General features: G+C 45.3%; 1 protein-coding gene across 5 annotated transcripts in view; it reads left to right on the plus strand.

Moving 5' to 3' along the window:
• FRMPD4 (FERM and PDZ domain containing 4) overlaps positions 1-26,219 on the plus strand; it is an 852,065-nt gene extending 825,846 nt beyond the window's left edge. For all 5 annotated transcript variants that reach the window (XM_019823548.3, XM_045051004.1, XM_019823549.3 and 2 more), the window contains 8 exons: positions 5,274-5,410; positions 7,809-7,935; positions 10,108-10,197; positions 10,763-10,945; positions 13,127-13,265; positions 17,895-18,959; positions 19,360-20,652; positions 22,236-26,219. In XM_019823548.3, the coding sequence (XP_019679107.1) occupies positions 5,274-5,410; positions 7,809-7,935; positions 10,108-10,197; positions 10,763-10,945; positions 13,127-13,265; positions 17,895-18,959; positions 19,360-20,652; positions 22,236-23,560 (4,359 nt within the window). In that variant the 3' untranslated portion in view covers positions 23,561-26,219. The remainder of the gene's footprint in view (positions 1-5,273; positions 5,411-7,808; positions 7,936-10,107; positions 10,198-10,762; positions 10,946-13,126; positions 13,266-17,894; positions 18,960-19,359; positions 20,653-22,235) is intronic.
• Positions 26,220-26,626: the final 407 nt, after the last annotated feature.

Consider the following 26,626-nt stretch of genomic DNA (forward strand, 5'->3'; position numbering starts at 1 on the left):
TGTGTATTTTCTAATAACGAGGAAACTGTCTTATATAATCATGGTCCAATTAACAAAATAAGGAAATGTAACACCGATGCATTGCCGTCCTCGTGTGCAACCTATATCCAGATTCTTCCCGCTGTCCCCAAAATGGCCTTTATGTCAGTTTTTTTTCTTTTTTTTCTAGAACAGGATCCACTCCAGGATCCCATTTTGCATCTCGGTATCATGTCACTTTAATCTCCTTAAGTCCAGAACATTCCTCATTCTTTCTTTGACTTTCAAGACTTCGACACTTTTGAGGAGTGCTGGCCAGTTATTTTGTAGAAATCTCGGAATTCGAGTTCCTCTGATGTTTCTCTCCTGATTAGGTTGAGGGTATGTCATTTGGGCAGAGGCATATGATGATGTCAGTTTGTCCCCTTCATGATGAGGTTAACTTTGACTCTTGGTTAAGGCAACGTTCTCCAAGTTTATCCATCCAGAAGTTACTACTTTTTTTGTGATTAATAGGTAATTTGTGGAGAGTAATTAATACCCTTTCACTCACCAGTTTCAGTATTCATTCATGCGTCTTGCCTGAATCCGTTATTACTGCAATGGTTTTAAAATGATGATTTTTCTAATTCCATTATTTCTTCTTCATTGATTAATTGGCATTCTGCTATGAAAAAGATTTTTTTTCCCTTTGTCCTTTATTTACTCATTTATGCACTCATTTATTTGGTGCTTAGAGTGTTCTGAAATAGGATATTCCTTATAATGGAATAATTCATTTCAAGGCAATAAGACTTTAAAAAAAAAGTATCCTTTGCAGACTGACTATATCTAATTCTGGGTTATAATTCTCAAAAAACAAGGCTTCCAGAGATGAGAGTCTTTCGCTAGTTTGCCCCAAAGGGAATTTATTCGTCTGACTTTAGGAGATGTTCTTGTATTTTTCCCTAACTGCTACCCATTACTCTCGCTTAGATTCCCAGTACAATCACATTAAACAGTAAGAACCCATTTACCTGAAGTTTAAGCATCTCACATTAGAACTACTCAGAGATTGTAAACCTAAATGTAACCTCCCCTGACAAAAAAGGGAGAAAGTGCCAAAGTGAGGCAAAAAACAACAACAAAACCCCAAAGACGTGCCCCCTTTGGTTAGACATACCTGTGTAAGGCCAAGACTTCTGGAGCCCTAAGAAATAAAAAACAAAGAAGGTGGGAAAAGAAAAAAAAGAAACATTTGTTCAGCCTAGGTAGTTGATACACTGGTTTTGTTTTACTAGTCTCAGTATTTTCTTGTATATTTCAAAGCTCCCGTAGTCTTTAAAACGTTGAGTGGGAAAAGAAAACAGGTAGAAGATGGCACAGAGACAGAGGCCAGGTGCATGCCAGAGGTTGGGAATGGGGACATAAATTAAAGTGGCAAGAATCCCTGGAGAACAGAAATTAAACCGAAGGCAAAAGAAGCCGGATGTACTAGAACATTCTAGCACATAGGGCACTAAACGCAAGGCTCACTTAAACGTCCCCCACCTCAGTGCTCTTCGGAAGAGATTCTGGTACTTACAGCTCAGTAGGATGATTGACGTTCATGAAGATAATCCTGAGTCATCTGGAAAAGGCAAGTAAAGATATGTGCAGTGTACTTTATACCGTTTCCTACCCAGAACAGTGAAACTGTCATGACCTGGGTTTTTTAAATGTTAAACTTGGGCCACCCGGACCCCTCAACTCTATCCCCTGTTCCCCAGCAGGCCAAGTGACCCAGAGGTGACTGCCTGCTTCTCAGCCGATGCGTTACTGCCTCTTCCCCTAGCCCTGCTGAGAACCAAGCTGGGGCTCTGCCGTGGCTGCTCAGATGATGTGCTGCGTTTTTTGGCTTGTTAGTTGCAATCAAATAGTTACACAGGTGCCAGTCAGTGCGTGGCTGTAGACAGATGCGTTCACTTGTCATTCGCTATAATTATGTACTCACCCCATTCACAAGGTGCTGCTTCGAAACTGTTCTACTCTGCTTCTGCTCTAAACATCCCATTTTAAAATGCCCATGGCCTTTACGAAAGAGGAATGTGGTTGTGTTTCTCCTGGGAAGGACCGACCTCCTAGGTAGACCAGGAGGACTGCCTAGCACAATTCTGTTTAAGGTGTGTCGATTCAAGTCTAATGCAGTTCGTCGAGATCTTCCTGATTCAAAAGAGACACTTTTTATACGTGTGGGGCTGTTCTGCGAAGCAGAGATCCTGCCCAGCGATCTTGCCCCGGGGGACTGGCAAAAGACCGATGACATTTCTGCTGTCCCCCCTTGGGTGTTGCACGGGTGGTGGACTAGCCCGCCACCCCTTCGAGGATTAGCCAATGGAGGGAGGAAAGGAGGTGGGAAGCCATGTGTGCTGGGCCAAAATTAAGCTACCATCGTCTCATATGTCCTCCGCTGAGAATAAGAAATGAGAATTTCTTGGCATCCGACTCTGTTTCACAGAATGCGAGGTATGTCCAAAATAACTTCTCTGTCGAACAGAAGTCAGTGGATCTGCAAATGGCGCTGTGTGCCCATGTCGATTTTAAGGTACCAAAAAGATGCCGTAAAATTAGCCTAGAGAACAAAAGAGTAAGCAGAAGCCATATGTACATTACAGTGTATATTACCATATACATTACTCCATATAATGTGCAATGTACGTTGCAAAGACGAAACTCAAGTCAACCTTGTGGGTTGCTGTTGAGGACAATAGCCATTGACTAGATGAACCTTGGCAATGGAAATAGAGGCTTGAGGGTGGTAACATCTGTTAATCACCTACTCATTACTGGGCCACGAGGTATTCTGCAGATGTGAGTATATATAGTGACAGAAAGCCCTGGTAATTCACACTGTTGTAATTCATAATTACCTGTCCAATATCTACGAAGAAAAAGATGGTTACACCAATTCGTAAATGGGACAACACCTGAGAGGCTACGAAATATTTTAAAACACTTGAACAGCCTCGGTTGCCTTTTTAATACCTAACACGTTCATGATAAGTGAACTTTCTGTGGGCCTAAAGTAGTCTATCGGGACCTCTATTTGGCAAAACAATGACCACCGTTTGCTTGTGTTAACTGTATTTTAAGTAATGTGATTATGAGTAATAAAAGTATGATTCGTGCCATAAAATATATATATATATCAGACTTCACACTAATTCTCCAGGATCAGTCTGAACTAATTATATAATGTAATTAAGTGACTAATCACCTTGACAAAGAACTCACCCAGAAGTCTGGTTAAATACAGGGTATGAAAGGGTTGGGAAAAAACTATCCCAGTCACAACTCTTAGGAGAAGTCCTAGTGGTGACGCAGCCTAATAAAGCACATTCCAGTCTGTGAAACATCCTTAGAGATGTACCAACAACCTTGAGAGTGAGCCCATTTTTCAGGTGAGAAAACAGACTCAAGAGAGATGAAATGCCGTGTCCGAGGCCGTTTGATGAGTAGTAGCTGACAGAGCCTAGGACTACACCTGGAGTCTTTGTCTCTAAATCCTGTGCTGTAATCCTGTGTCGAGTGCTTATTATGGCCTGGTGCTGTGCCAAGTGGCTTCCTCTCCCTCATCCTTCATGAGACTGTAAGATGAGCCTCAACCCCATGGTGTCCCTTTATGGACACCCCTAGGCGTGTCCCTTGGAAATAACTGGTAAACCCAACAGCAAAACAAAATGGCTGCCTTCACTCAGACCACCCTATCTCCCACCTCATACCAGACCTGCTTCCAATAAGGAGTGCTGTGCAATCCAAATAGGTGTGAGCTTTTCAGGAGGAGCGAAGGTAGAAGCCCATGTTAAAGATGGAGGCAGGGAGAGGAGGTGACTTCCCTCTTAGGAGCAAGGGGACAAGCTGAGAGGCACGAGCCTGGAGCCCGGGGACAGAGTGTGCATTGCATGGCACCAGTAGGGCATGGGTAAGTATTTGAAGGGTAAACGTTGTGTGCAGAAACCATGCAGGGGTACATGTTCCCATTTGGTAAAGTCAATGCATGATGGGGTCACAAATGTGCTTTGCTGGGGAAAGAGGTAAATGTTCTGATACAGTTTTGCATTTGAAATCTTCTTGGGACAAGGCAAAGCAGGAAGAAAGAGGCTAAATATCATAGTTTCTAGCCCCAAAGCCTAGTTTTCCAGAACAAAAATAACACACACACACACACACACACACACACACACAATATGCTGAAGCTACGCTGTGCTTCCAGGTGACGTATAGCTCAGTGCTTTGCCCCTAACGAGCAAGCATGCCCGGTGAGAACCAGTCACTGTGGTCACACTAGACTTTGCAAGTTGCAACACGCTTTCAGCCACCCTTGCGTTTGATGCTCACCACACACCCTGTGAGGTAGGCGTCTCCCTTTTACAGATGAGCAAACTGAGGCCCAGAGATGTGGTGTGACTCCCTCAGAGTCGCAGCAGGGGCAGGTCACCGCTGGAGTGAACTGAGGGTTTTAATGGCTACGCTTCAGTGAGTGCACATTCAGTATTGGCACTGCTCCAGCGGCGTCATTAGTGTGAGTCCCCATCGCACAGATGAGCCAACTGAGGCTGCAAGAGTAAAGTGGTTGAAGCTACAGGCACAGGTGGGCATTGGCAAAGCCACGATTCCGAAGCAGGTGGGTGTGAGGCCGGGGCTGCTGCTGTCCAACCCCTTGCTAAACCTGCCTCCCCCCTGAACTGCTCTCGAGAGCTAAATGGAAGTTAATGACATTGGTGATGACCGCGGTTGACACGTATGAGCACTCACGGCTTCCCAGGGCTTCACATTGTTAGCTCATGTCCTCCTCACCACAGCCCCGTGGATGGGGAAGCACTACTGTGCCCGATTTACAAAGGAGGAAACCGAGGCACGGCACAATCCAGGGATTTGCCCAAGTTCCCACCCCTATGGAAGCGGAGGAATAGGATTCGAACCCGAGATTCCAAGCCCAGCACAAGTCGCATGCTGCTATCAGTGCTTTGCGCGTTCAGTTGCAGCACCTGTGTTTGGAAATTTCGTACCTGAATTCCTAATTATTTTTACCAAAAGCTAAATATTTAAATAGCAGCTCATTTGTCGGTGAATGTTAAATGTTTTGTGCGGTCCCTGTGTTTGTGCATGTAATTAAATACTGACTGGGTTCCAAGCAGCCTGGTGGAAATGTTTCCACATTTAGCCCCCCTTGCCTTTGACGGGAAGCTGGAACACTGGGTCACCTGTTCCTCGGAGGCAGCGCGCCGGCCGCCGGTTCTTTGACACGCTGCGCCCTCTGCTGGTCTCTTTTGCAGAGTTGTAACGACGTGGTTCAGGAGCGATTTGGGCCCGAGCTGAAATACGACATAGCCCTGCGGCTGGCAGCCTTGCAAATGTACATCGCAACCGTCACCACCAAGCAAACACAGAAAATCTCCCTCAAATACATCGAGTAAGTGTTGGCTCTCGGAGCCATTTCAGGCACAAAGATGCTGCCTCCGTAACGCCCAAGTGTATTTTCGATGCATGTCTCGATTTCCAAAATTGATCCTGCTCGTGGCAGGGCATTTGTTATAAACATGGGCAAAATATATGAACGTCATGTTCATTTTTGGTGGAAGAGATCCATTTCTTACATAACCCACCTTTAGAGAATTGTTTAAAATGAGGACCAGATTGAAAGCGAAGCGTACGTTTTAAAATTCCTAAACGGGCTTGATTCCAAGCCAAGCTTTGGTCTCCGTGCTTCTCAGACATTAAGCTCTTTAATTCTCACGACATCCCTAGGAGATCAGTAGGATTTTAGCTGTATTTTACAGATGAGCAAACCCAGGCACATAATGACTAAGGAACGTGCCCAAGTCACACAGCTGCAAACTAGAGGGGTCCGGATTCGAACCCAGGCAATGGGACTCCATCTTGTGCTATAGGTCGTGTGATCAGTAGAAGCACCTGCGTTAAGACTGCGGCCTGCGTAACCTGAGATTGCTTTAGATTGCTAAGATACGGTATGAAAGTAATGCTCTTAGCCGTAATCAGGAAGGATGGTATCTGTGGTAAAGAAATGTGGATGCGGGAAAGGATGCCATACAATCAAATTTTGTTTCACGATTCGAATGTTGGCCAGAGAAGATTCCCTGTTAGAAAAAGGCAGTCGTGTTGCCCTCAGGTCTATTGAAGGGTCATCCTTTCAAAGAGAGCCCTCTGTCGCCCCGTCTGTATGCTTCCCGTTGGCAGGTGGCTCAGAAGCCGAGAGCAGCCATGCTGCTCTCTTAATCATGGCCGCTCTAATGCTAAGAGAGAGGAACGCTCCTATTTCAAAGTTCGTGGCAGGACCGAATCCACATCTCCACGTAACACTCAAAGCCCTAGAGCCCTCTCCGCCTACACAAGTGATATGCAAGCTAATTGAAATCCCACCTTCCAAAGAAGCTTCCCATGGGCTGCCTATTAAGCCTTTCTAACTTCCCAAGGTGCCAGGCAGACCCACCAGGGAGCAAAATGGCTTCTTCCCAATGAGTTCAGGAGCCCGTGTTGGGGAGGATCAGAGCCCCGGTTTGCTAATTCCAAGGCCACTGTTCTCAAAAGTCTCGGTTCTCCTACGCCGACGGACAGATCCTTGTGTGCGATTTGAGAGCCTCAGGCCTTCCATTCTCCACCCAGTCTTTTTCACAGATGCCTTATCTCTTGCCACACAGGCCATGACTGTCTCCTGAGAGAGACTCTGCCCACAAAGAGGTCTTCCGCTCAGTCGGGCACATTCAGCCCCTCCTCTGTTCCCCTTCCTTATGTTTCGCGGGGGTGGACGATACTGGCTTCCATATGAAAAGGTGGCCTGTCCAACTTGACACGGTTGGGGAGAAATAATAAATACAAGTGGAAGAGGGGGAGGAGGAGGAAGAAATGGTGATCAGGAAAAGCACCATCATCATGATTGATCAAGTGGGGAAAGGCTGTCTTCCTACCCTTCTCTGGAGAGGATCTGGAGTAGGAGAAATAACTAAGCCTTCTTGAAGATCTTCATAACTTAGGAGACACTGCTTGGGCTCATGACCAATCTGGATAGAGTTTGTAGAGTTCAAAATATGGAAACTTGTTGGGGTAGGGTTGTAGTCATTGCTGGGGAAATAGGACCTCTGCACGCATATATTAGCCCAGTTTTATCTGTTTTTCTTGTATATCCACCCCTGTTTGTGATGTTAGCGCCTCCCCACCACTGCCACACATACTTAAGGATCACGAACCCCACCCTGATGCCACACCAGAGGCACTCCTCGTTCACACACACACACACACACGCACGCACACGCACACGCAGCAAGAAATGTTGATTGAAGGAGCCAGATCTTCTGGCCGGGAGAGAAGTGTGTGTTTCTAGTGAAGTAGCCGTTGGTGAAGGAGAAGGGGAGGGCAGAATGGTTTGGGGGCATCAAGGGGTTGCATGGGCCCTCCTAAGTGAAGAGACAAAGCCACAGTGTGGGCAGACAGGGAGCAAAAGACAAAGGAATGGAGAGAAATTGTATTGGAACTACATACTCGGAGATGTGAATGAATTCAACGAGACTCAGAGGTGGGTTGGATAAATTGTCTCTTCAGTTCCCATTGGTCCCAAACGCATTCTCTCTGGAGAGGGAAGAATACGTTTCCTTTAGAACGCAAACAGATGTACTAATGATCAGATAGTATGTTTCCTGAGTGTAAATTCAAAGTTGCCTCCCTAATCGGGCACCTCTCTCCATTTCCTGCCTTTCCCCGAGTTCATTTGTTCCATCGAACATCAGAGCGCCATTTTGCCTTAGATAACTAATCATCACAAGAATGTGAAATTAAAGATCTGCTTTTTATTGCAGAAAAGAATGGGGATTAGAGACTTTTCTTCCCTCTGCTGTGCTGCAAAGCATGAAAGAGAAGAACATAAAGAAAGCACTTTCACACCTTGTCAAAGCAAATCAAAACTTGGTACCACCGGGTAAAAAGGTATCACATTTGCATCTTAATAGAAAATGGATTTTAAAGAGAAAGGCTTGCATGCATTTTTAAACATGTTTAAAATTAGCCCGTGAATAAAATACTTAGTACCACTTTTTCAGAAGCAGTAACACTGTGTAACCCCAGCCCCCCCCCCTTTTTCTGACGATTAACCTGTTTCTAAGACTAGTGACAACTAAGTGTTCTTCTGGAAACTTATTTATTTCTTGTAAGCTACGGACTCCTTCTTGTACCGAGTGTGTGCACATTCACGTGCGCGTGCAAGAGAACCTTGCATAGCCACTGAGACCTTGTGATTAGAGAATAGGATTGCAAGTTCCCATCCCATCAGGCTCCCGCTTACCACGCAGACCAGCTTAAATGCACAGCAGGCAGCAAGGGTCCTTGTGACCAGACACCACCGTTGGCATTTGGAATCATTCTTTGCGGGGGGGGGGGGAGGGGGGGCGTTGGGGGGGGGGTTCCAGCGCATTGTGTGGTATTCAGCTGATCCCTGCTCTCTGCCCCCAAGATGCCCTAGATTATGTCAAAGAAAAATGTCTTCAGACATTGCCAAATGTGCCCTGGGGAACAAGATCGGCCCTGGTTGACAACCACTGAATTAAATCTTACTTTTGAAGGGAAGATAAAACTATTTCTACCATTCACCATCATTACTGTTAAAATCTCCGTCCTTTTTTTTTTTTTTTTTTTAATCAGAAGAAACACAAAGGCCACGTTCAAATAGATTGTTGGTCAGAATAGAGAGTTATGTTCATAGGGAATCGAAAGCAAAAGGTTTCAAGAACCAGAAAGAGGAACCTTAAAATACTGGCCTTATAAAACTGGAAGCAGGGAAACCAACCCAGAACACTTAACAATTGATACTGGCCATAGAAACGTGGGTAACTCAGATAAGTCATTTTTACTGGCTGAAACGTACTTATTTCTGTTCCCTCCTCACCCCGTGGCTTTTTAAAAGGTAAAATCAGGTTTGACACACTATCAGCCACCATCGCCTTACTTCCTCGTTTCTGCGATCATTCCGCTCACGGAAATATAGCTGGACGGCGTGGATCAGTCGGGAGAACATGAGGCTCTTGATCTCGGGGTTGTGATTTCGAGCCCCCCGTCGGGTGTAGAGATGACTAAATAAATAAACTTAAACCCGAAAGATTTTTTTTTTAATTTCTGTTCTGATTGGCCCAAAGCTAATTTTTTTTTTAATTGGCTTGATATGATTTTTTTCATGCATGGCCCACTGGTTTTGTAATAATTGGGATAACTGCTCTAAGATCTATTCATCACTGTTTTTCTATAAAGGTCAGTTTTTCTAGCCAAGAGTAAGTGGTTTGCTTTCAAATCGATTTGCAAAATGCTTTGGGCTTTTGAAGGAAGTAGGATGACTGAACAGTGCTAACAATTGCATGAAGGGTAGTGCATTTTGGTATAGTTAATATTCCAGTATTTTTTAAAAAATTTTTTAACGTTTTATATTATTTTTTGAGAGACTGAGAGAGAGAAAGAGAGAGAGAGCTCACGAGCGGGGGTGAGGCAGACAGAGAGGGAGACACAAAATCCAAAGCAGGCTCCAGGCTCCGAGTTGCCAGCACAGAGCCCAACGCGGGGCTCGAACTCACGAACTATGAGATCATGACCTGAGCCAAAGGTGGTCACTCAACCGACTGAGCCATCCAGTCACCCCTACAATCCAGCACTTTTTTTTATGATGTGTTCAAAATGGCTCCCCCAAACTCTGTGTACAGGTGAGTCTCTGGACGCAGCCCGCCCTGTCCCTACCCACGATTGGAAAGCACCACTGGACTCTTGGAGTCCCCGATGACCGATGGTTCGGTGGGAAAACTTACCATCTTGTTTTCATTTGTTGAGCACCCTGGCCCAGTATGTCCATGCTCACGACCCATGCTCCCCTCACTACCACCCCACCGCCAATGCCTTCCCCCCACATAAAAAGGTTTTAATCTGGATTTCTTGTTGCAGCCCTTTCTCACGAAACCAAATACACAGCAATTTACTTTGACTCCTTATGAAGAGGCCTTGTCTCACCCCATCTGTTGGTAGTAAAAGCATCAGGGTTTGCCCTTGTTTTTAGCTGGTCTCCAGCAGAAACAGACCCACCCCCAATGGAATTAACACCTGAGGTTTCTTTTCTCTCCTCAGCTCTCTGCACTGCAAGCCAAGGTCCATTATCTCAAGTTCCTCAGTGATCTTCGACTGTACGGGGGTCGTGTGTTCAAGGCAACATTAGTGGTAATTGCTTTTTCTTGCTTTCTCTTGGAAGCCACAGAAACCTGCAAAATGTCACTGCCATAGGCTGTCTTGGATGAGCTGCCTTTGATGACAAAAGCAAATCAGCTGTGAATCTTTTCCAGCCTTCATTTCTAATCGACTGCACCACAGTCTGAAACTATGAGAAGAAATGTTAAACCAGATAACGCCGCTGCAGAATGCCCTAGAAAAAGAAACATGAAGAACCGAGAGAATTCATGCACGCTAACAATGGCCTTCTTTTAAATCATTGGGCCAGAAGTTGCTTTCCTATTAAAAATGAAAAAAAAAAATCCCCGTTTCTAGAAGTGTCTCATGATTACGAAAATATGCGCTATGATAACATTTGCTTTCTACATTATTCATAATTTAGCAGAGTCTCGATGCAATCATAATGTCTGGTTCTTCTAATTGGATGATTTGGTGCAATATCACCGAAAAATCCTGTCTAAAGAAAATGTAATCTTATAAGAACAGATTCTCAGGTTCAACCCTGCGTGGTGCTTTAGAGGTCTAGAACTTTTATATTTTTGTCACTATCTCTCAGCAGGCAGAAAAGCGCTCAGAAGTGACTCTTCTGGTGGGGCCCCGATATGGCATAAGCCATGTCATAAACACCAAAACCAATCTGGTGGCTCTTTTAGCTGACTTCAGCCACGTCAACAGGATCGAGATGTTTACCGAGGAAGAAAGCTTGGTGAGGGTAGAGCTCCATGTGTTGGATGTGAAGGTAAGTCTTTCAGATGTTGACACAGGGCCTCGATCTGAACAGCTCATTTGTGATAACACCGCTGATATTTACAAAGCAGTCAAAATTTCAGTGTGTGCAAAGGATCAGAAATGTGACAAGGTGAGGGGTGGCAGGGGCGGTAGGGGGTGGGTTGGGAGGAACGAAAATCCACCCAACCCAGGCCTGAGGGCTCCAGCCCTCAGTAAAGAGCTGTGTGATTTGAGGACAGAGTACATGAATCACAGAGAATGGGGAGATTTTTCCCTGCTAACCTTCTAGAATATTCATGTACAGAGAGTCAGGGAGATTTTTCCCAACTTTATTTAGAACTCCCCTTCCCTTTTGTCAGATTGAGTCCGTATGTGTTTATTCTTTGGGAAAAGCTGAGTATTTCAGTCAGTCTGTCTTTTTGTGGTGTAGCAATTAGTACCGACAGCACATCGGGCCCTATGAATGTCATGGCCATTCCATTTAAAATAATAATCTGATGGGGCGCCTGGGTGGCTCAGTCAGTTAAGCGTCCGACTTCAGCTCAGGTCACGATCTCATGGTCCATGAGTTCGAGCCCCGTGTCGGGCTCTGGGCTGATGGCCCAGAGCCTGGAGCCTGTTTCGGATTCTGTGTCTCCCTCTCTCTCTGCCCCTCCCCCGTTCATGCTCTGTCTCTCTCTGTCTCAAAAATAAATAAAAGTTAAAAAAAAAATTTTTTTAAATAATAATCTGAGATTGTCGTCAAAGGGGAGAACTTTATTCCAGAAACAGGAAATTGATAGGAAATAATCCGGTCCCTCTTGTCCCAGTAGTAGACAAGTCATTGGATTTGGGCCACGGTAACGTGGCCGTGTTTCCATGGAGAAAAGGAAAGTGCGTGGACCAGGGGGAGTGCTGTGAGAACAGGCAGGGAGGACCCACTCCCACCAGGGCTCTGTCTACACAGCAAACTGAAAAGCCTCAGTGTCCTCTGCAGCAGGTAGAAGTGACCATGGAAGGGAGAGTATGGAGCTCAGACATGGTGGCCACGGCTCGTGGCATTTCATGGGCTGACTCCAGGTCTCCAGTTGACTCCATAACAGTGGAAGTACAAGAACAGATTTGGAATGCCTGGCCCCGTCTGCGAGCAAAGATGCTAAGAACAATGCCCCGCCCCCCGTGGAAAAAGAGTAGGAGAAAGAGTGAATTGGATGCAGTCATCACATACCTGATAACAGGATAATCTGGCCCGACGGAAGTAGGTGGCAAGACCCTACCGGTGGTTTCCTGCTTCCGTGAAAGAACTGTGGGGTGCCTTGAGGGGAGACCTCACCTGAAATGGAAAGAGAAGGCAGTTCATCACGTAGTATGTGGGCTTTTCGTGGGAAGGTAGATTCCAGAGCCAGGGCCATCAGACCTGGCCAGCATCCTCTACCCGGGAATGAAAGCAAGAGCCGGTCACGGACGTTTCTGTGTCTCGTCTCTCTGGGTGTCGGCTTTTGTCTTGCTCCCTTGTTCCTCTCTCAAGTTCTCTCTCTTTCAACCAGAACAGACCAGTCGGTCATCCTTTCTAATTCAACGAGAATGAATGCTTCAACTGAACACTTCCTTCACCATATGCCCAGGACTCCTCTCCAATTACATGAGAACCTCATTGTTTCCAGAAGGTGTTAGCAAGGCCTTTTCTTAACTCCCACCTCTGTTTTCCTCTCCTGTGAATTTGCAGTTTCTTTTACAAGCATCCTTTTCCTGGACCTTTTTGTCACTTTGCGTTCAGTCTTAGAAGTAATTTCCGCTGGAATTTTTACTTCTTTTCAACACTAATTTTCACTATGAACCCAAACTTAATCTTCCTGTGATTTTTTTTTTTTTTTTTTTGGCCCCAGATCATGGGTTCACATTTGGTAACTGACTCCTTAACTATCAGGTTTTAAAATGTTAACTATTTGGAAACGAAACCAATGTTACCTTTTTTCCTCCCATTCCCATATGACTTGAAAAGATTCAAAATGCCTGTGTTTTCAAGATGGTGTCACCTAAATGTTTTTCAGTAAGGCTCTCGGCGTGATTTCTGACCTTTCGCGTTTGTCCGACGACATGATTGCGCGGTAACTTTCTTCGTTACATTTCATAAGCACGAATCCAAGTGTTGTCACCTGAGGGAGCTTATTGAGGAGGGATGGCTTTAACCAAAATATTCTCTTTTGCATAGCCCATCACGCTCCTGATGGAATCATCAGATGCCATGAACCTGGCCTGCTTAACTGCTGGCTACTACCGGCTACTTGTGGATTCCAGGAGGTCGATATTTAACATGGCCAATAAGAAAAACACAGGGACCCAGGAAACAGGTACTCTCTTCCTGAACTCACGAAGCACTGACCCTCCCCTCCCCCACCCCACCTGACAACAATAAAGATGTATCTTGAAAAGTTAAAATGGTACTCCTACAAAAATCTAGTGTCCAAATGTAATGCAAAAGCCTTCAGATAATTCTGATATGGTCGAATGTTTTAAATGAAAATGTCGATTTTTCCATCATATTTTACACATCACTCAGAAGCGCTGGGGAATATGTTTCAAAGGCAGTGATTTTCTTATTCTGAAGGGAGTAAACATCTGTCTTTATGACTGAGTTGTCACTGCCTCGCTCTTACAGAAGTCAGGATGCAGAGAACTAATCCCTCCTTAAGGGGCCCTAGGTCTCAGTGTCTGGGCACCTCCTCCTACATCAGACTTACATCCGGGATCCTGGGAGCTCTACCAACAGGACTTGGATATCACCCAGCACTTGGACTTGGGCCTGTAGATGGGACCCCAGCAGCCACCTTAGCTCTGTAGGGGGAGCAGGAAGATGGCAAAGGCCTCAGACAAGTTCAGCCACTTGACAGGATGAGGTAGCTCACGAGTGAGGACAAGGAGGGCTGCAGCGTTAAGGGTTGCTTTGAGGGTGGGTGGTTTTCATTTGTTTTAGATGTTTTTTTCTTTAGTGTCTGATTATTTTCCTACATCTACAGTGGACACCCAGTAAATGTCGCTGATGGACAGACACTAGCATTCAAACCAGAGCTGCTGACCCATGACAAACTTAGAATCATGGGGCGCCTGGGTGGCTCGGTCGGTTGAGCGCCCGACTTCGGCTCAGGTCATGATCTTGCAGTTCGTGAGTCCGAGCCCCGCATCGGACTCGCTGCTGTCATCATGAAGCCCGCTTCGGATCCCTCTGTCCGCCCACCCTCCCTCTGCCCCTCCTCCACTTGTGCTCTCTCTCCCTCAAAAATAAATAAACGGTAAAAAAAAAATTATAATCAGGGTTTCTTTTAAAAGAAAGGGAAATTCTTAAGAACAAATTGCATTGTCACTGTTTCTGAAAGAGAGAGGGGGGGAAGGAAAATCCTCTCACCTGTAGCCTTAGCAGAAAACATAAATGATTATTCCGTAAATATATTGCAGGTTATTGATAGACACACGCAACCCAACAGATTTGTGCCCAGTTTGTGATGATGGCTGGTCAGGTGGAAACACTCATAGGAAAAGGGAAACCTGCAAGAAACAGAGAGAGGTAGACAAAGCATGCCAGAAGGCAACTTCGAATTATAACTAGATGTGATCCAGCCCCACCTAGGAGTGTCATTTATTTGCTTGTTTGTCTGTTTCTTTGTTTATTTATTTCTTTTATTTTATTTCTCTCTGTCTGGGTTTTCTCAGTTGTAACACCGGAATTGGGAACCTAGCTTGCAAGGAAAGGGTTAGGAAGACGGTTCCGCCCCACACCCAGAAGGATGCCCAGTACTTCTGTCAACAACTGGCAGGGAAGCAGGAGTGGAAATACTTGAGCGTGAAAGTGACGGGGAAGGAACCAAAAGGTGGTGGCGAGAGGGCGCTGGCGTTGGTGGTGAACATTTGTGGGATCACGCGTTTTCACTGAGCTAGGAGATTGTGGACAATTCACCACTGGCCTGGGAAATTGCGAAGATCAGTTCAGTGGGGTAACGCCATCCTTTTGTTCGGAAAACCAGTTTTCGGCTTTCTATTTTCAAATCTGCGAGTTTATCTTGAAAATCAAACCTTTTCCTCATGGACTCTCAAGATTGTCCAGGTGCATGAAGAAAACTAAATCCACCATTTCAAAAGCAGTCACAGGAACAAGGGCTCCTGTTCTGTCCAGTTTATAGTGGCTCACAATGTAATGTTTCATCAAATTTTGAGGGGCAAAAGCTTATCCCCATGGGGAAGGAATGGAACTTCAACCTTTCAGCAATCTCTCCCCATTCTCTACACTGAGAATGAGGGTGAGGGCGTGTGCCCCAAATAGCTGGGGGATTCGCATCCTCTGATGGTGGCAAATTCACTGTCCTCTTCAGAAACTCCCCCTGAGACCCAAGAAGTATAGAGCGCGAAGTCTGTTTAGACCAGTTCGTCCCTGGTCCGCACCGCCCCCCCCCCCCCATGCTTTATGGGAAACCAGGCCCTGGTATAGATCCCAGTTCCTAACCCACATCTTTCTGTGTCTCTAAAATCATCCCAAAAGCCAAGTCCCTACACCCTTCTAGAAGGAAGCTGAGATTATTTTCTTGTCTCAAATTGATCAGACCTTAGTCAAGATCTCTAACAAGGAACAGTAAGCCTGCGTTTCTTCCCTATCTTGAAAATTAATCTTTGATTACTTGGATTACTTTCAAAGTCCCTGAACCCACATATCTATGCACCTCTGTGCATTAGGAGGGTCTGAGTAAGTATCTATTAACTTGTTTTAGCCTGCTGATCTATTCAGCTTTCATGTTATACTGAAGCAGAAGTTGGCAAACGATGGCTCATGGATCAAGTCTTGTTCTTATAAATAAAGTTTTATTGGTACTCGCCATGCACATTGTATTTGTTTCCTAGGGCTGCCGTGACAGATTGGCACAAACCCTGGGGCTTAACATAACAGGAACTCATTCTCTCACAGTTTGGGTGGCTACTGATCCAAAATCTAGGCAGTGGCAGAGCCATACCCCTCCAAAGTCCCAAGGGGAGAACCTTTTCTTGCCTCTTCCATCTTTACATGGCCTTCCCTGCTTTTCTGTGGGGCCCAAATCTCCCTCTGCTTTTCTCCTATAGGGACACTTGTCATTGGATTTAGGGCCCACACGGATAATCCGGATGAACTCCTCTCAAGGTCCATAATTGAATTACACTTGCAAAGGCTCTTTTTTCCAAGAAGGTCATACTCACAGAGTGGATATATCTTTGAAGAGGCCACCGTTCAACCTACTCCATGCATTTGTTTATGCGTCATCTATGGCTACATTCGCGTTCCCATGGCAGAGTTGAGTGGTTGCTCAACTGAGCACTTGGCCCACAAAACCTAAAACGTCTACTACCTAGCCCCCCTTTACAGGCAAATTTTGCCAACCACAAGTTTAAACCTAGAGCCCTGTCACAGCTTCGCTAAACTACTATCCCTCTCCCAGCAATTTACGTTCCCGACATACACGAGCGTGTGCGTCCACACACACATACACCCCCTACACACAGTCCTAATCGAAATCGTTCATAAAACAATGCTGAACCCCCATAGGAATATTTATTATAAGGTAACATGTAAATAGGGCTCTTGTGTAGCTCAGTGGCTTCAAAAGTATATCTTTCTTGCTATTCATGAAAATAAATGCATTTAGCAAATGACTTGGAACAACATTCAGCATTGAGTTTATTGTGTATAACTGGGGGGCGAAGGGAGTGAACAGGTCTCCAGTAAAACTGATTTTTTTTCCCATATGCCTTGTACATTCGATGTCAGTATCATCCAAACTTGGGCCAGGGGGCGATTTGAGGGTACTAATGGGAGATTATGCGGCCCTAACACTTCCTCATTAAATTTCCTTATTAAATTTCAGAGCAAACTCTCCACATCAAAATTCCCTATTGGGAGACCCCTGAGGAACAAACAAAACCATGATTTTTAAATTAGGGTTTTGCAATTTTCATTCACGGGAACTTCCAACAAATCTTCAGGAGTTCTCATGCTCCAAATAAAAATTGAAATCAGCCAAACTATTAACTATGTCTACAAATAGCAGAGAGGCAGGGTGCCTGGGTGGCTCAGTCGGTTAAGCATCCTACTCTTGGTTTCAGAGCAGGTCGTGATGTCATGGTTCATGAGATTGAGCCCCGCGTTGGGCTATGCACTAGCAGCACGGAGCCTGCTTGGGATTCTCTGTCTCCCTCTCTCTCAGCCCCTCCCCTGCTCGAGCTCTCTGTCTCTCTGAAAGTAAAGAAATAAACATTTTTTAAAAATCTCCTTAAAAAAAATAGAAAGGAGTGCATTACCTGTGACGTCCCAACTTACGCATCGTACATGCATGCATGCGCGCACACACATACAGGCATCCATGCTGACGTTTATACGTGAATATATTAACACCCACTAGGATATAAAAAGTCTCAAGATAGAGGTTTTATGCTATCATTACAATATGATTACATTATATTTTTATGTGTATATTAGATCATTTTTATTATAACATTATTACATCATCATTACAATATTTCCTAAAATGTGTGGCAGAAGTCTCAGGCTCCTTGACTTTCTCTTAACTCGATAAGGAAAAAGTCCAACATCTTCCTCTACAAAGTGGGCAACGTTAGATCTCACTTTACAACGAAAAGGAGAATCTATTTTCTGGAATAACAGCCTATTAGACTATCGCCTTTATGGATTTTTAAAGACACGTTATATGTTCACATTCACAGACATAAATGAGGTCTTCTAATAATAGAACCGAGAGTCACGTGGGATTAAGCCGTAGCTCCCTATTCTGGGATGGTATTCTGTTTGATCAAATAGCGGTTGTGTCTCATGCGCGATCAATTTTGGTAATGTCGGTTCTCATGACCAAGAAATCCTTACACCTGACGCCTACATTGACGGGTACCATTAAATTAAGAAATCAGGTCTCACAGTAACGTGTCTTTGCCTGATTCTTTCTCTTTAGGAACTGAAAATAAAGGAAAGCATAACCTCCTTGGCCCAGATTGGAACTGTATACCCCAGATGACCACCTTTATTGGCGAAGGGGAACAAGAAGCCCAGATAACATATATAGATTCAAAACAGAAAACGGTTGATATTACGGATGGCGCCTTGTGTCCCAAAGACCACCGGCACCTGTATCTAGACAACACCTATAACCCAGATGAACTCAACCAGCCACTGACCCAGCCGGGAGATGCTCCGTGTGAGGCAGACTACAGAAGTCTCACTCAGCGGTCCCTGTTGACCCTCTCAGGACCAGACGCTCTGAAGAAAGCACAGGAGTCTCCGAGAGGAGCTAAAGTGTCCTTTATTTTCGGAGATCTTGCCTTGGATGACGGTAGGAATCCCCCGACTCTTGGCTACGAAAGACTATTGGAGGAGAGCCCAGAACTGCTGGAGAAGCAGAGGGATCTCTACATCAGCGGTGCCAACGATATGAAGGGCCTGGATCTCGCCCCGGATGCGGAGAGCATCCAGTTTGTGGCAAATTCTGTTTATGCAAACATAGGTGACGTGAAGCACTTTGAGGCCGCCGAGGGGATAGAGGAACCCCTCCTGCACGACATCTGTTATGCAGAGAACACCGATGACGCGGAGGATGAGGACGAGGTGAGCTGTGAGGAGGACCTCGTGGTAGGAGCGATGAGCCAGCCGGCCATCCTCAACCTGTCTGGGTCCAGTGATGACATCATTGACCTCACGTCCCTGCCCCCTCCAGAAGGGGATGACAATGAGGATGACTTCCTGTTGCGTTCCTTGAACATGGCCATCGCCGCGCCCCCACCTGGCTTCAGAGATAGTTCAGACGAGGAGGACTCTCAGAGCCAGGCCGCCTCCTTCCTCGAGGACAAGGAGCCAGGCAGGAGTCTGCAAAATGACGAGATCCCTGTGTCCCTCATTGACGCTGTGCCCACCAGCGCCGAGGGGAAGTGTGAGAAGGGCCTGGGTAACACCGTGGTTTCCACGCTCGAAGCTCTAGAAGCTCTGTCCGTGTCAGAGGAACAGCAGACCAGTGACAATTCAGGTTCTTTCACGATTGTTACATTTATTCACTGATAACCCTGCATTTCATCCTCTCAAGCCATTTACCCTTGGAGTCCTGTTATGTGCTGTTGTCCATTTCACACATGTCCCATTTCATAAGTGGGCAGAAACTACCATCGTGGGGTTTTCATGTATGTGGTTTCCTTTGTTACTTTTTTTTAATATGTAGCACATTCCCCCCCCCCCCCCCATTTCTGGAACAATTGTGCAATAAACTCAGAGTCCTTACTGAAAAGGGAGAAACTTGGTTTTTGGTTTTTGGTTTCTGGTGTGTGTGTGTTTTTTTTTTTTTTTTAATAATAATGAGTCCCATTTTCTTACGTGTCTCCTAGTGCCTCTGACGCCTCCATTAATCGGTTCTTGTTTTTCACGGCATGCAGGTGTAGCCATCTTGCGGGCTTATAGTCCCGAGTCTTCGTCAGACTCGGGCAATGAGACTAACTCTTCCGAAATGACTGAGAGCTCTGAACTGGCCACAGCGCAGAAGCAGTCAGAAAGCCTCTCCCGCATGTTCTTGGCTGCTCACGAAGGCTACCACCCCCTTGCAGAAGAGCAGACAGAGTTCCCCACCTCCAAAACCCCCGCTGGGGGCTTGCCTCCCAAGTCCTCGCATGCCCTGGCCGCCCGTCCGGTGACCGACCTCCCGCCCAAAGTTGTGCCTTCCAAGCAGATACTTCACCCAGACCCCATGGAGATGGAGCCCGAAACCATGGAGACCAAGTCGGTCACTGACTATTTCAGCAAACTGCACATGGGGTCGGTGGTGTACTCGTGCACCAGCAAAAGGAAAAGCAAGCTGGCCGACGGGGAGGGGAAGGCACCCCCTAGTGGGAACATGCCAGGGAAGAAACAGCAGGGGACCAAAACAGCTGAGGCAGAGGAGGACGCCAAAGGTAAATTTGGTACTGTGTCTTCAAGGGACAGTCAACAACACCTAAGCACTTTTAACCTGGAAAGAACTGCCTTTCGTAAGGACAGCCAAAGATGGTACGTGGCCACCGAGGGGGCAGTGGCTGAGAAAAGTGGATTGGAAGCGGCAGCCGGGATAACATTTCCAAGAGCTTCCGGTCTGGGGACGAGGGAGGCGGAAGAGAAGGATGAAGGGGCTCCTGATGGAGAAGCCGGTGAGGTTTCAGGACTTGGCCAGCGGGACCACTTCTTAACGGACGTGACCTGTGTATCTTCAGCCAAAGACTTAGACGACCCAGGGGATACTGACCCGTCTACCTGTGACCATCCTTCCAAGCTTCCTGAGGCGGAGGAGAGCGTGGCCCGCCTTTGTGACTACCACCTGGCCAAGCGGATGTCATCATTACCAAGCGAGTGCCATTTTTCTCTACAGAGCTCTCAAGGCTCTTCGGTGGACGCAGGCTGTGGCACAGGCAGTAGCAGCAGCACCTGTCCCACACCTGTGGAGTCCCCCCTCTGCCCCTCCATGGGGAAGCACCTGATTCCCGAGACTGCAGGGAAAGGCATGGGTTATGTTCCTGCGGAGGAGAGAGCCGCTGGGCTTCCCAACCATGGCGCCACCTTCAAGGAATTGCACCCACAGGCAGAAGGGATGTGTCCGCGGATGACAGTGCCCGCTCTGCACACAGCTATTAATGCGGAACCCCTGTTTGGCACTTTGAGAGATGGATGTCATCGGCTCCCCAAGATTAAGGAAACCACAGGTACAGCAATGATGGATTTAGCGCTTTGCACTGCACGCCCGAAGCCTGTAAACCAGATTTACAACAAACCTAAAAATATAAAGTTTGGACGAAAAGTCAAAGTTAGAATTGTTTTTGAAAGGTTGCAGAGCTATGGCCGGGTTAAGTGTCCCTCATCGATCCCCCAGTGTTTAGTCAATACTGAAGTTTCTAGATCTGGAACAGCAGTGGAAATGGCATTTGCTCTTTAGAACCTTGCTCCGTGCTTGCTTTCAAACTCTGAAGGGAGCGATCATTTTTTTTCTAAATCCTAAATGTAGATTTTCAGCCGCGCTCGATGCTCAGCAGTGTCTCTAGTTGCACGACAGTATTACGTAGAGTCACAAACGTTTGATTTCCTTCTCAACACCTCCCATTTCTACTTTTGCCCTTTCGTTATTGAGAGGCAAGGAAGGATAATAGAGTGGGGTTGCAGGGAGATGGAAGGGGCTTGGGAAGACCGTTTTCCTTTCAGCAATACTTAACAGATCCCTCCCTCCTCTGCTGAAAGGAAAACTTTGGTGTCAGGAAGTCTTTCGGGGTACGCGTGATGAGTTGCCTTGTTTTCTGCGAAACAATAAGATATAGGCACAGGGAGAAACAAGAACACAGTCACCTTCTGTGTCCATCTACACCATGCTGTAACTTGGTGGGGACATAGTCCTCTCACCGATCCACTTGGCCAGCCATCACGTGGCAAGAACAGATGTTCTTTCATACTCTCAAATATCAGAGTATATCAGTAATATCTCTTCCGTATTAGGTCAGTAGGTGGTAGTGAGATCTTAACATTGGTTCGCTTCCATTCCCCCCCTTTTAAGATTATCTGCTTTCACGACACCCGCCACTGGCGTCACCTGCCTTGGGAAACCCGTCTTTGAATGGCCTTTAAGCACACTGTTTAATCTTTTGTGGTTTACAAAGAGCTTTCACCAAACTTACCTCTTCTCACAAAAATTCTGTGAGACGGAAATGTGTTCTTCACATGACCACTTTTTTGGGAAAAGTTGAGCAACTCGCCCAGGGTCTCTGCTTCAAACCCCGTACCAGGCCAACCCCTGGGGTCCTCTTGAAAAGTTGACCTTATTTAGTGCACATTAATTAAATTAGACCACTTTAAAAAAAAAAAGGTAACTAATACCAGGATTAACCTAACTCCCTTGAAATGAACTTGTATGTCATAAATATGTTGGAATAGTGGAGGTCTAGGAGGTCTAGGATGTGTGTTTTCTAATTATGCGTCTAAGCCCTGATAGGTAAATCCTGGGGACAAGGAAGTCATGAAATGCCATTGTTTCTGAAAATGATTGTGATGGCTAGACAACTCCAAATAAATGAGTCGTCTCAGAAATAGCAGATTCCTAGTATTTCTTGAAATGTACCGAAATGGAAATCTTAGGAGAGCTCAGGAGGCGGTCCTTGAAAAGGAGGGTGATCCTGACGAATTGTAGCCCTTCTAGAATACATCCTTGGGAAATGACAACCATCACATAGAGGTTCAGTGAAAATGACCACCCATGAGATGCTTAATGATTCTCTCTGTTTTTCTGCTACCCCTAGTGTAGCTTTGACAGAGCCTGGGAAGGAGAGACGAGGAGGCATGCCTTCGGCTTGGTCTCAACATCCTGAAGCTGATCCCATCCTGCTACCATCCAACATTCACTCGGAATCAAAGGTGCCAATTCCAAATCAAGACCCTAATGATTTCTCCCAAGCAAATCTGGCATACGGAGAGGCTGTGAACTGGCGGCCACTGGATCTGAGAGGGGGGAGCCTCGGAACACCCCCCAGCCAGAGGGCTCTGAGACGTAGCAGCAGTATCCTCTCGGGATCTGTAGGTTTGGAGACCTTCCAGGAGAGAACCAAGGGTGCGGTCAGCTTAAAGTGTCCGGGTATCACAGAAGCACAGGAGGCCAGTTCAGAAAGGCGAGCAGAACTCCCCCTGGGGAAGAAGCTCACCAAAAGTTTTTCCCAAAGCTCGATGTTCTTTAGCTCTGAGGGAAAAGTCCACAGAAGGTCCCCGGTGGCTCACAAAGACTCAAAGCTGTATAGGACATTACCCTTGCGCAAGCTGGAAGGCAGCAATTGGAGATGCCGGGGACCTTTCAGCTACTGCTTCCTGAACCGAGGGCAGGAGGAAGACGGTGATGAGGATGAAGAGGAGGGAGAGGCCACCCGCCGGGTCTCTTGCCTCTTTCGACCACAGATGACTCAAGCCATGCCAGAACCAATCAGCCCACCCCTGGCTGTTGGCATTCAGAAGCAAGGAGGGGAGCTGACCAGAGGTTCAGTGCTAAAGGTCTGGGCGGAAGATCTGAGTGGCCCAGATGATGCGGACTTCAGCAACCTGGCCTTTGATGCCCGGATTGCAAGAATAAATGCCCTAAAAGAGAGCACATATGCAATGCCTGATGGGTTCCTCGCAGCCCAAAATGATGCCAATGAGCTGCTCTGCCTCGTCAGGGCAACGAAGGGAAAGAGAGAGGAGTCACGCCCTGAGGCATATGACCTTACGCTTTCTCAGTACAAGCAACTGTTATCCATCGAGTCCAGACAGTTGGGAAGTGCCTGTAGGAAAATGGCTATGGCCGAGAAAAGCCCAGAGGAGATGCTTCTAGCTATGACCTCCAGCTTTCAAGTGCTCTGTTGCCTAACGGAAGCTTGCATGCGATTAGTTAAAGTCGTGAACTCGGAAACGCAGCGGCAGGAAATCGTAGCGAAGATCAATGAAGTGGTCATAAACTACATTTGTCTCCTGAAAGCTGCAGAGGCAGCCACTGGAAAGACCACTGGGGATCCTAATGTTGGACTCTCGGCGCGACATTCAACCACCATGGCCGCCCTCGTAAGCACACTAACACGTTCTCTCAAGATGCTTTTAAATAAATAAAATATGAAAGTCACATCATAATCTACCTTTGCAAAGCCATACATGAACTTTTATTTACTTTATGTGTACGATGAACAGATGTCTCCTTTCTTCTCTCTGTATATTTTGTTATTTTATATAAAATAGGAGATAAAAGTCACATTGATGAAATGTTGAAATGTACTAATCAGATGTATTCTGTTTATATTATACATATATATACGTAAAAGAAATATACAAGAAAGTGATGACATTTGGCTATTTTTCGTATAGTTGAAACGCCAGGTATATGATGTGAAATTTTAAACTCTCAGCAAAACCGTGTTAGAGCAGAACAATGAATCCTCTCCCCTTTCCTTCCAAGCAGATACTTGGAGACCATATCATTCATACTTAGAAGTTAAAAAGAGAGAGAGAAAGAAAGAAAGAGAGAGAGAGAAAGAAAGAGAGAAAGAAAGAAAGAGGGAGAGAGAAAGATCACAATGTATATAAGTCAGTACTTATGTTTTAAAATTATGATTTTTAAGCATTGGAAATAGCAGAAAGACATTTAAAATCTGAGAAGCTATTATGAATTATTAGAGAATATATATAATAAATTAATTTTTTTGCTCATAGTGTTTGGTTATCTGATGCTTTCTTCCAAGAATCCTACATGAAATTTAATTTTCGCTTATGCCATTTGGGCTAGAAATGGGGTGGGGGCGGATTCTATTGTGTCAATACAAATGTTCTTCATGATGTTTCTATAATTAAAATATTTCCCCCAAAAGAACAGAAGTAATGATGGGCAGGTTCCTAGGTAAAATGTCTAGAGTTAGAGATTATCTAATTACGTAAAATGAAAGGAATAATGTCAAAATTAAAATGTTTGATGAAAAGAGAGATCTCCTTTGATTAAATGTCAAAATATATAAACCAAAGACATCATCTTCCTCCCCGCCCCAACTCAACCGTGAGACGTAGAATTCCATTAAGAGCGACAGAACATTTAGTGAAGTATTTGCAAAATTACAAAAAGCAACATTCAGTGATCATCATAGTTAAGTGCAGATCCAGTAATGTGAGTCAGGGCATAGAACTTCGTGCGTCACCTCGAGAGGGGCCGATGCTTCCAACCAAATTTGAAATTCCAGCCTACCACTGGGACAGTTTCAAATCTGGAGTGTTCCAGAAAATCAGGGAGAGATGGCTCCTCTAATATGGAAGCCAGGATGAATAAATAAAGCATTTAGCGAATGTTCTAATTTGGATTGGTAGATTGAAATATGAAAGCCGGGGCGGGGGGGGGGGGGGTGCGGAAAGACAAGTGGTAAATTTGACCACTGTGGGCAAAACTGGTGGAATGCAAAGGGGTTTTCAGAACTGTCCTCTGTCTAAAAATGTATCTCTGGGTCAAAGCAAAAGGATGCGAAACGCAGTTGTCAAAGAAAATTGATATGTACATATGTACTTCATGGGTCATTTAGTGCTTAAGCTATACATACTCCTGTTTATGTAGATGGCTCCTTAAAATATGACAGGAGTATGGCAGGTGCAAATACTTCATTTCTGTAGCCTACCGGGCAGGAGGCATCACAGTCTCTTGTCAGTCGTTCCATAGAGACTCAGTAACAAAAGTCACACATATTTATAGATGGTAGCAAACAAAAGGAGTTTAGATGTGTGTTATTATAAATAATGTTTAAATAATACAACATTATTTTCTTATAATTATAAATATTGGTGTTTGATATTGATAAATATTAATGGTGTTTACTGTGGCAATTTTTGGTAAATATTCTGTGTACTAAAATACTAACATGAATAGGATGTGTGTTGTATGTCAGACAATGTGCTAAACATATCACATATATTACTCAATCACCACAACGATCTTATGGTTTGGACACTATTGTTAATTCCCGACGGAGGCAATATGGTGTGATAGTTAAGGACGCGGGGCCTGGGGTCAGAAACTTCCTGATTTAAATTTGGACTCTGCCATTTCCTATCCCTTTCATCTTGGGAAAGTTGATCGATTTTTTTCTGAGTCTCAACTTGCTTACAGTAAAATGAAAATCGATTTCCACAGGATTGTCATGACTTGGAAGCAAAATCGTGTGTGTAAAGGTTTTGCCGCAATGAGGGCATACCTGGCAGGCTATATACTTCCTGTTAAGATCTTATCATCATGGTCAGTACGTTAAATATATTGCCCAAGATAATGTATGGGGGATGTTTGCTTTATATGCATATCGTCTCCTGCCTGTATATGCAGGATGTGGTATGTGCGTTGCATGTGTATAAAAGAAGTGTCCAAGGAAATAGCCATCCTCGTTCAAATCCTATCCAGTTAGAACAGCTTCCCAGTCCATTCTAGTTCTTTGAGAGGCCTCAGTAAAACAGCTCTGGGTCCTTCCGAACCATCTCCCATGACCTATGGGTGCTCCAGTACGTTTCTGTTTCTTATAGACAACCTCCTTAGTACGTAGAAAACCTCAAGCCCCCCCGCCCATTCACTACACATGGGGCTCCTAAGTGGGGTCCAGGTCCACTAGAGTGTAGGAGGAACATGTTAGAATGATCCTTGTGTTTCTTTTTATCTAGCATTTTTTTATGTTTGTGTATGTTTTATAATGGCGTAATAGTACGGTGGTATATGTACATCATTTTAAATAAATAAATCAATTAATAAGCATATGCCTGGTGCATGTATGCAAAAATCTTGTCGCAGGCAGGGTGGCACTGACACGAGTTGCGAGGCCACTGAACTTGGGAATACAACTTCCTTGGACTCGAGGTCCTTTGTGTTTAGTCCCCAGCCTGGTTTTCCAAGTGTATCGCCTATCATTTTTATGATAAAACCTTGAAACATATACAAAAGTAGACACAATCCCATAATGAATCAATATGTACTTCTCACACACCAATTCATTTAGTAAGAACTTCCTAGAGACGAGAACTTATCAACAGAACAGCAATGCCACTTTCACACTTTCGTGTTTTTTAACGTGTACGGATTTATTTTGAAAGAGAGAGAGAGAGAGAGAGGGAGAGAGAGAGAGCCCGACGCGGGGCTCTGTCTCACGAACCACAAGATCACGA

The sequence above is a fragment of the Felis catus genome, chromosome X (genome assembly GCF_018350175.1).
Source record: "Felis catus isolate Fca126 chromosome X, F.catus_Fca126_mat1.0, whole genome shotgun sequence".
In the NCBI taxonomy this organism is placed as follows: Eukaryota; Metazoa; Chordata; class Mammalia; order Carnivora; family Felidae; genus Felis; species Felis catus.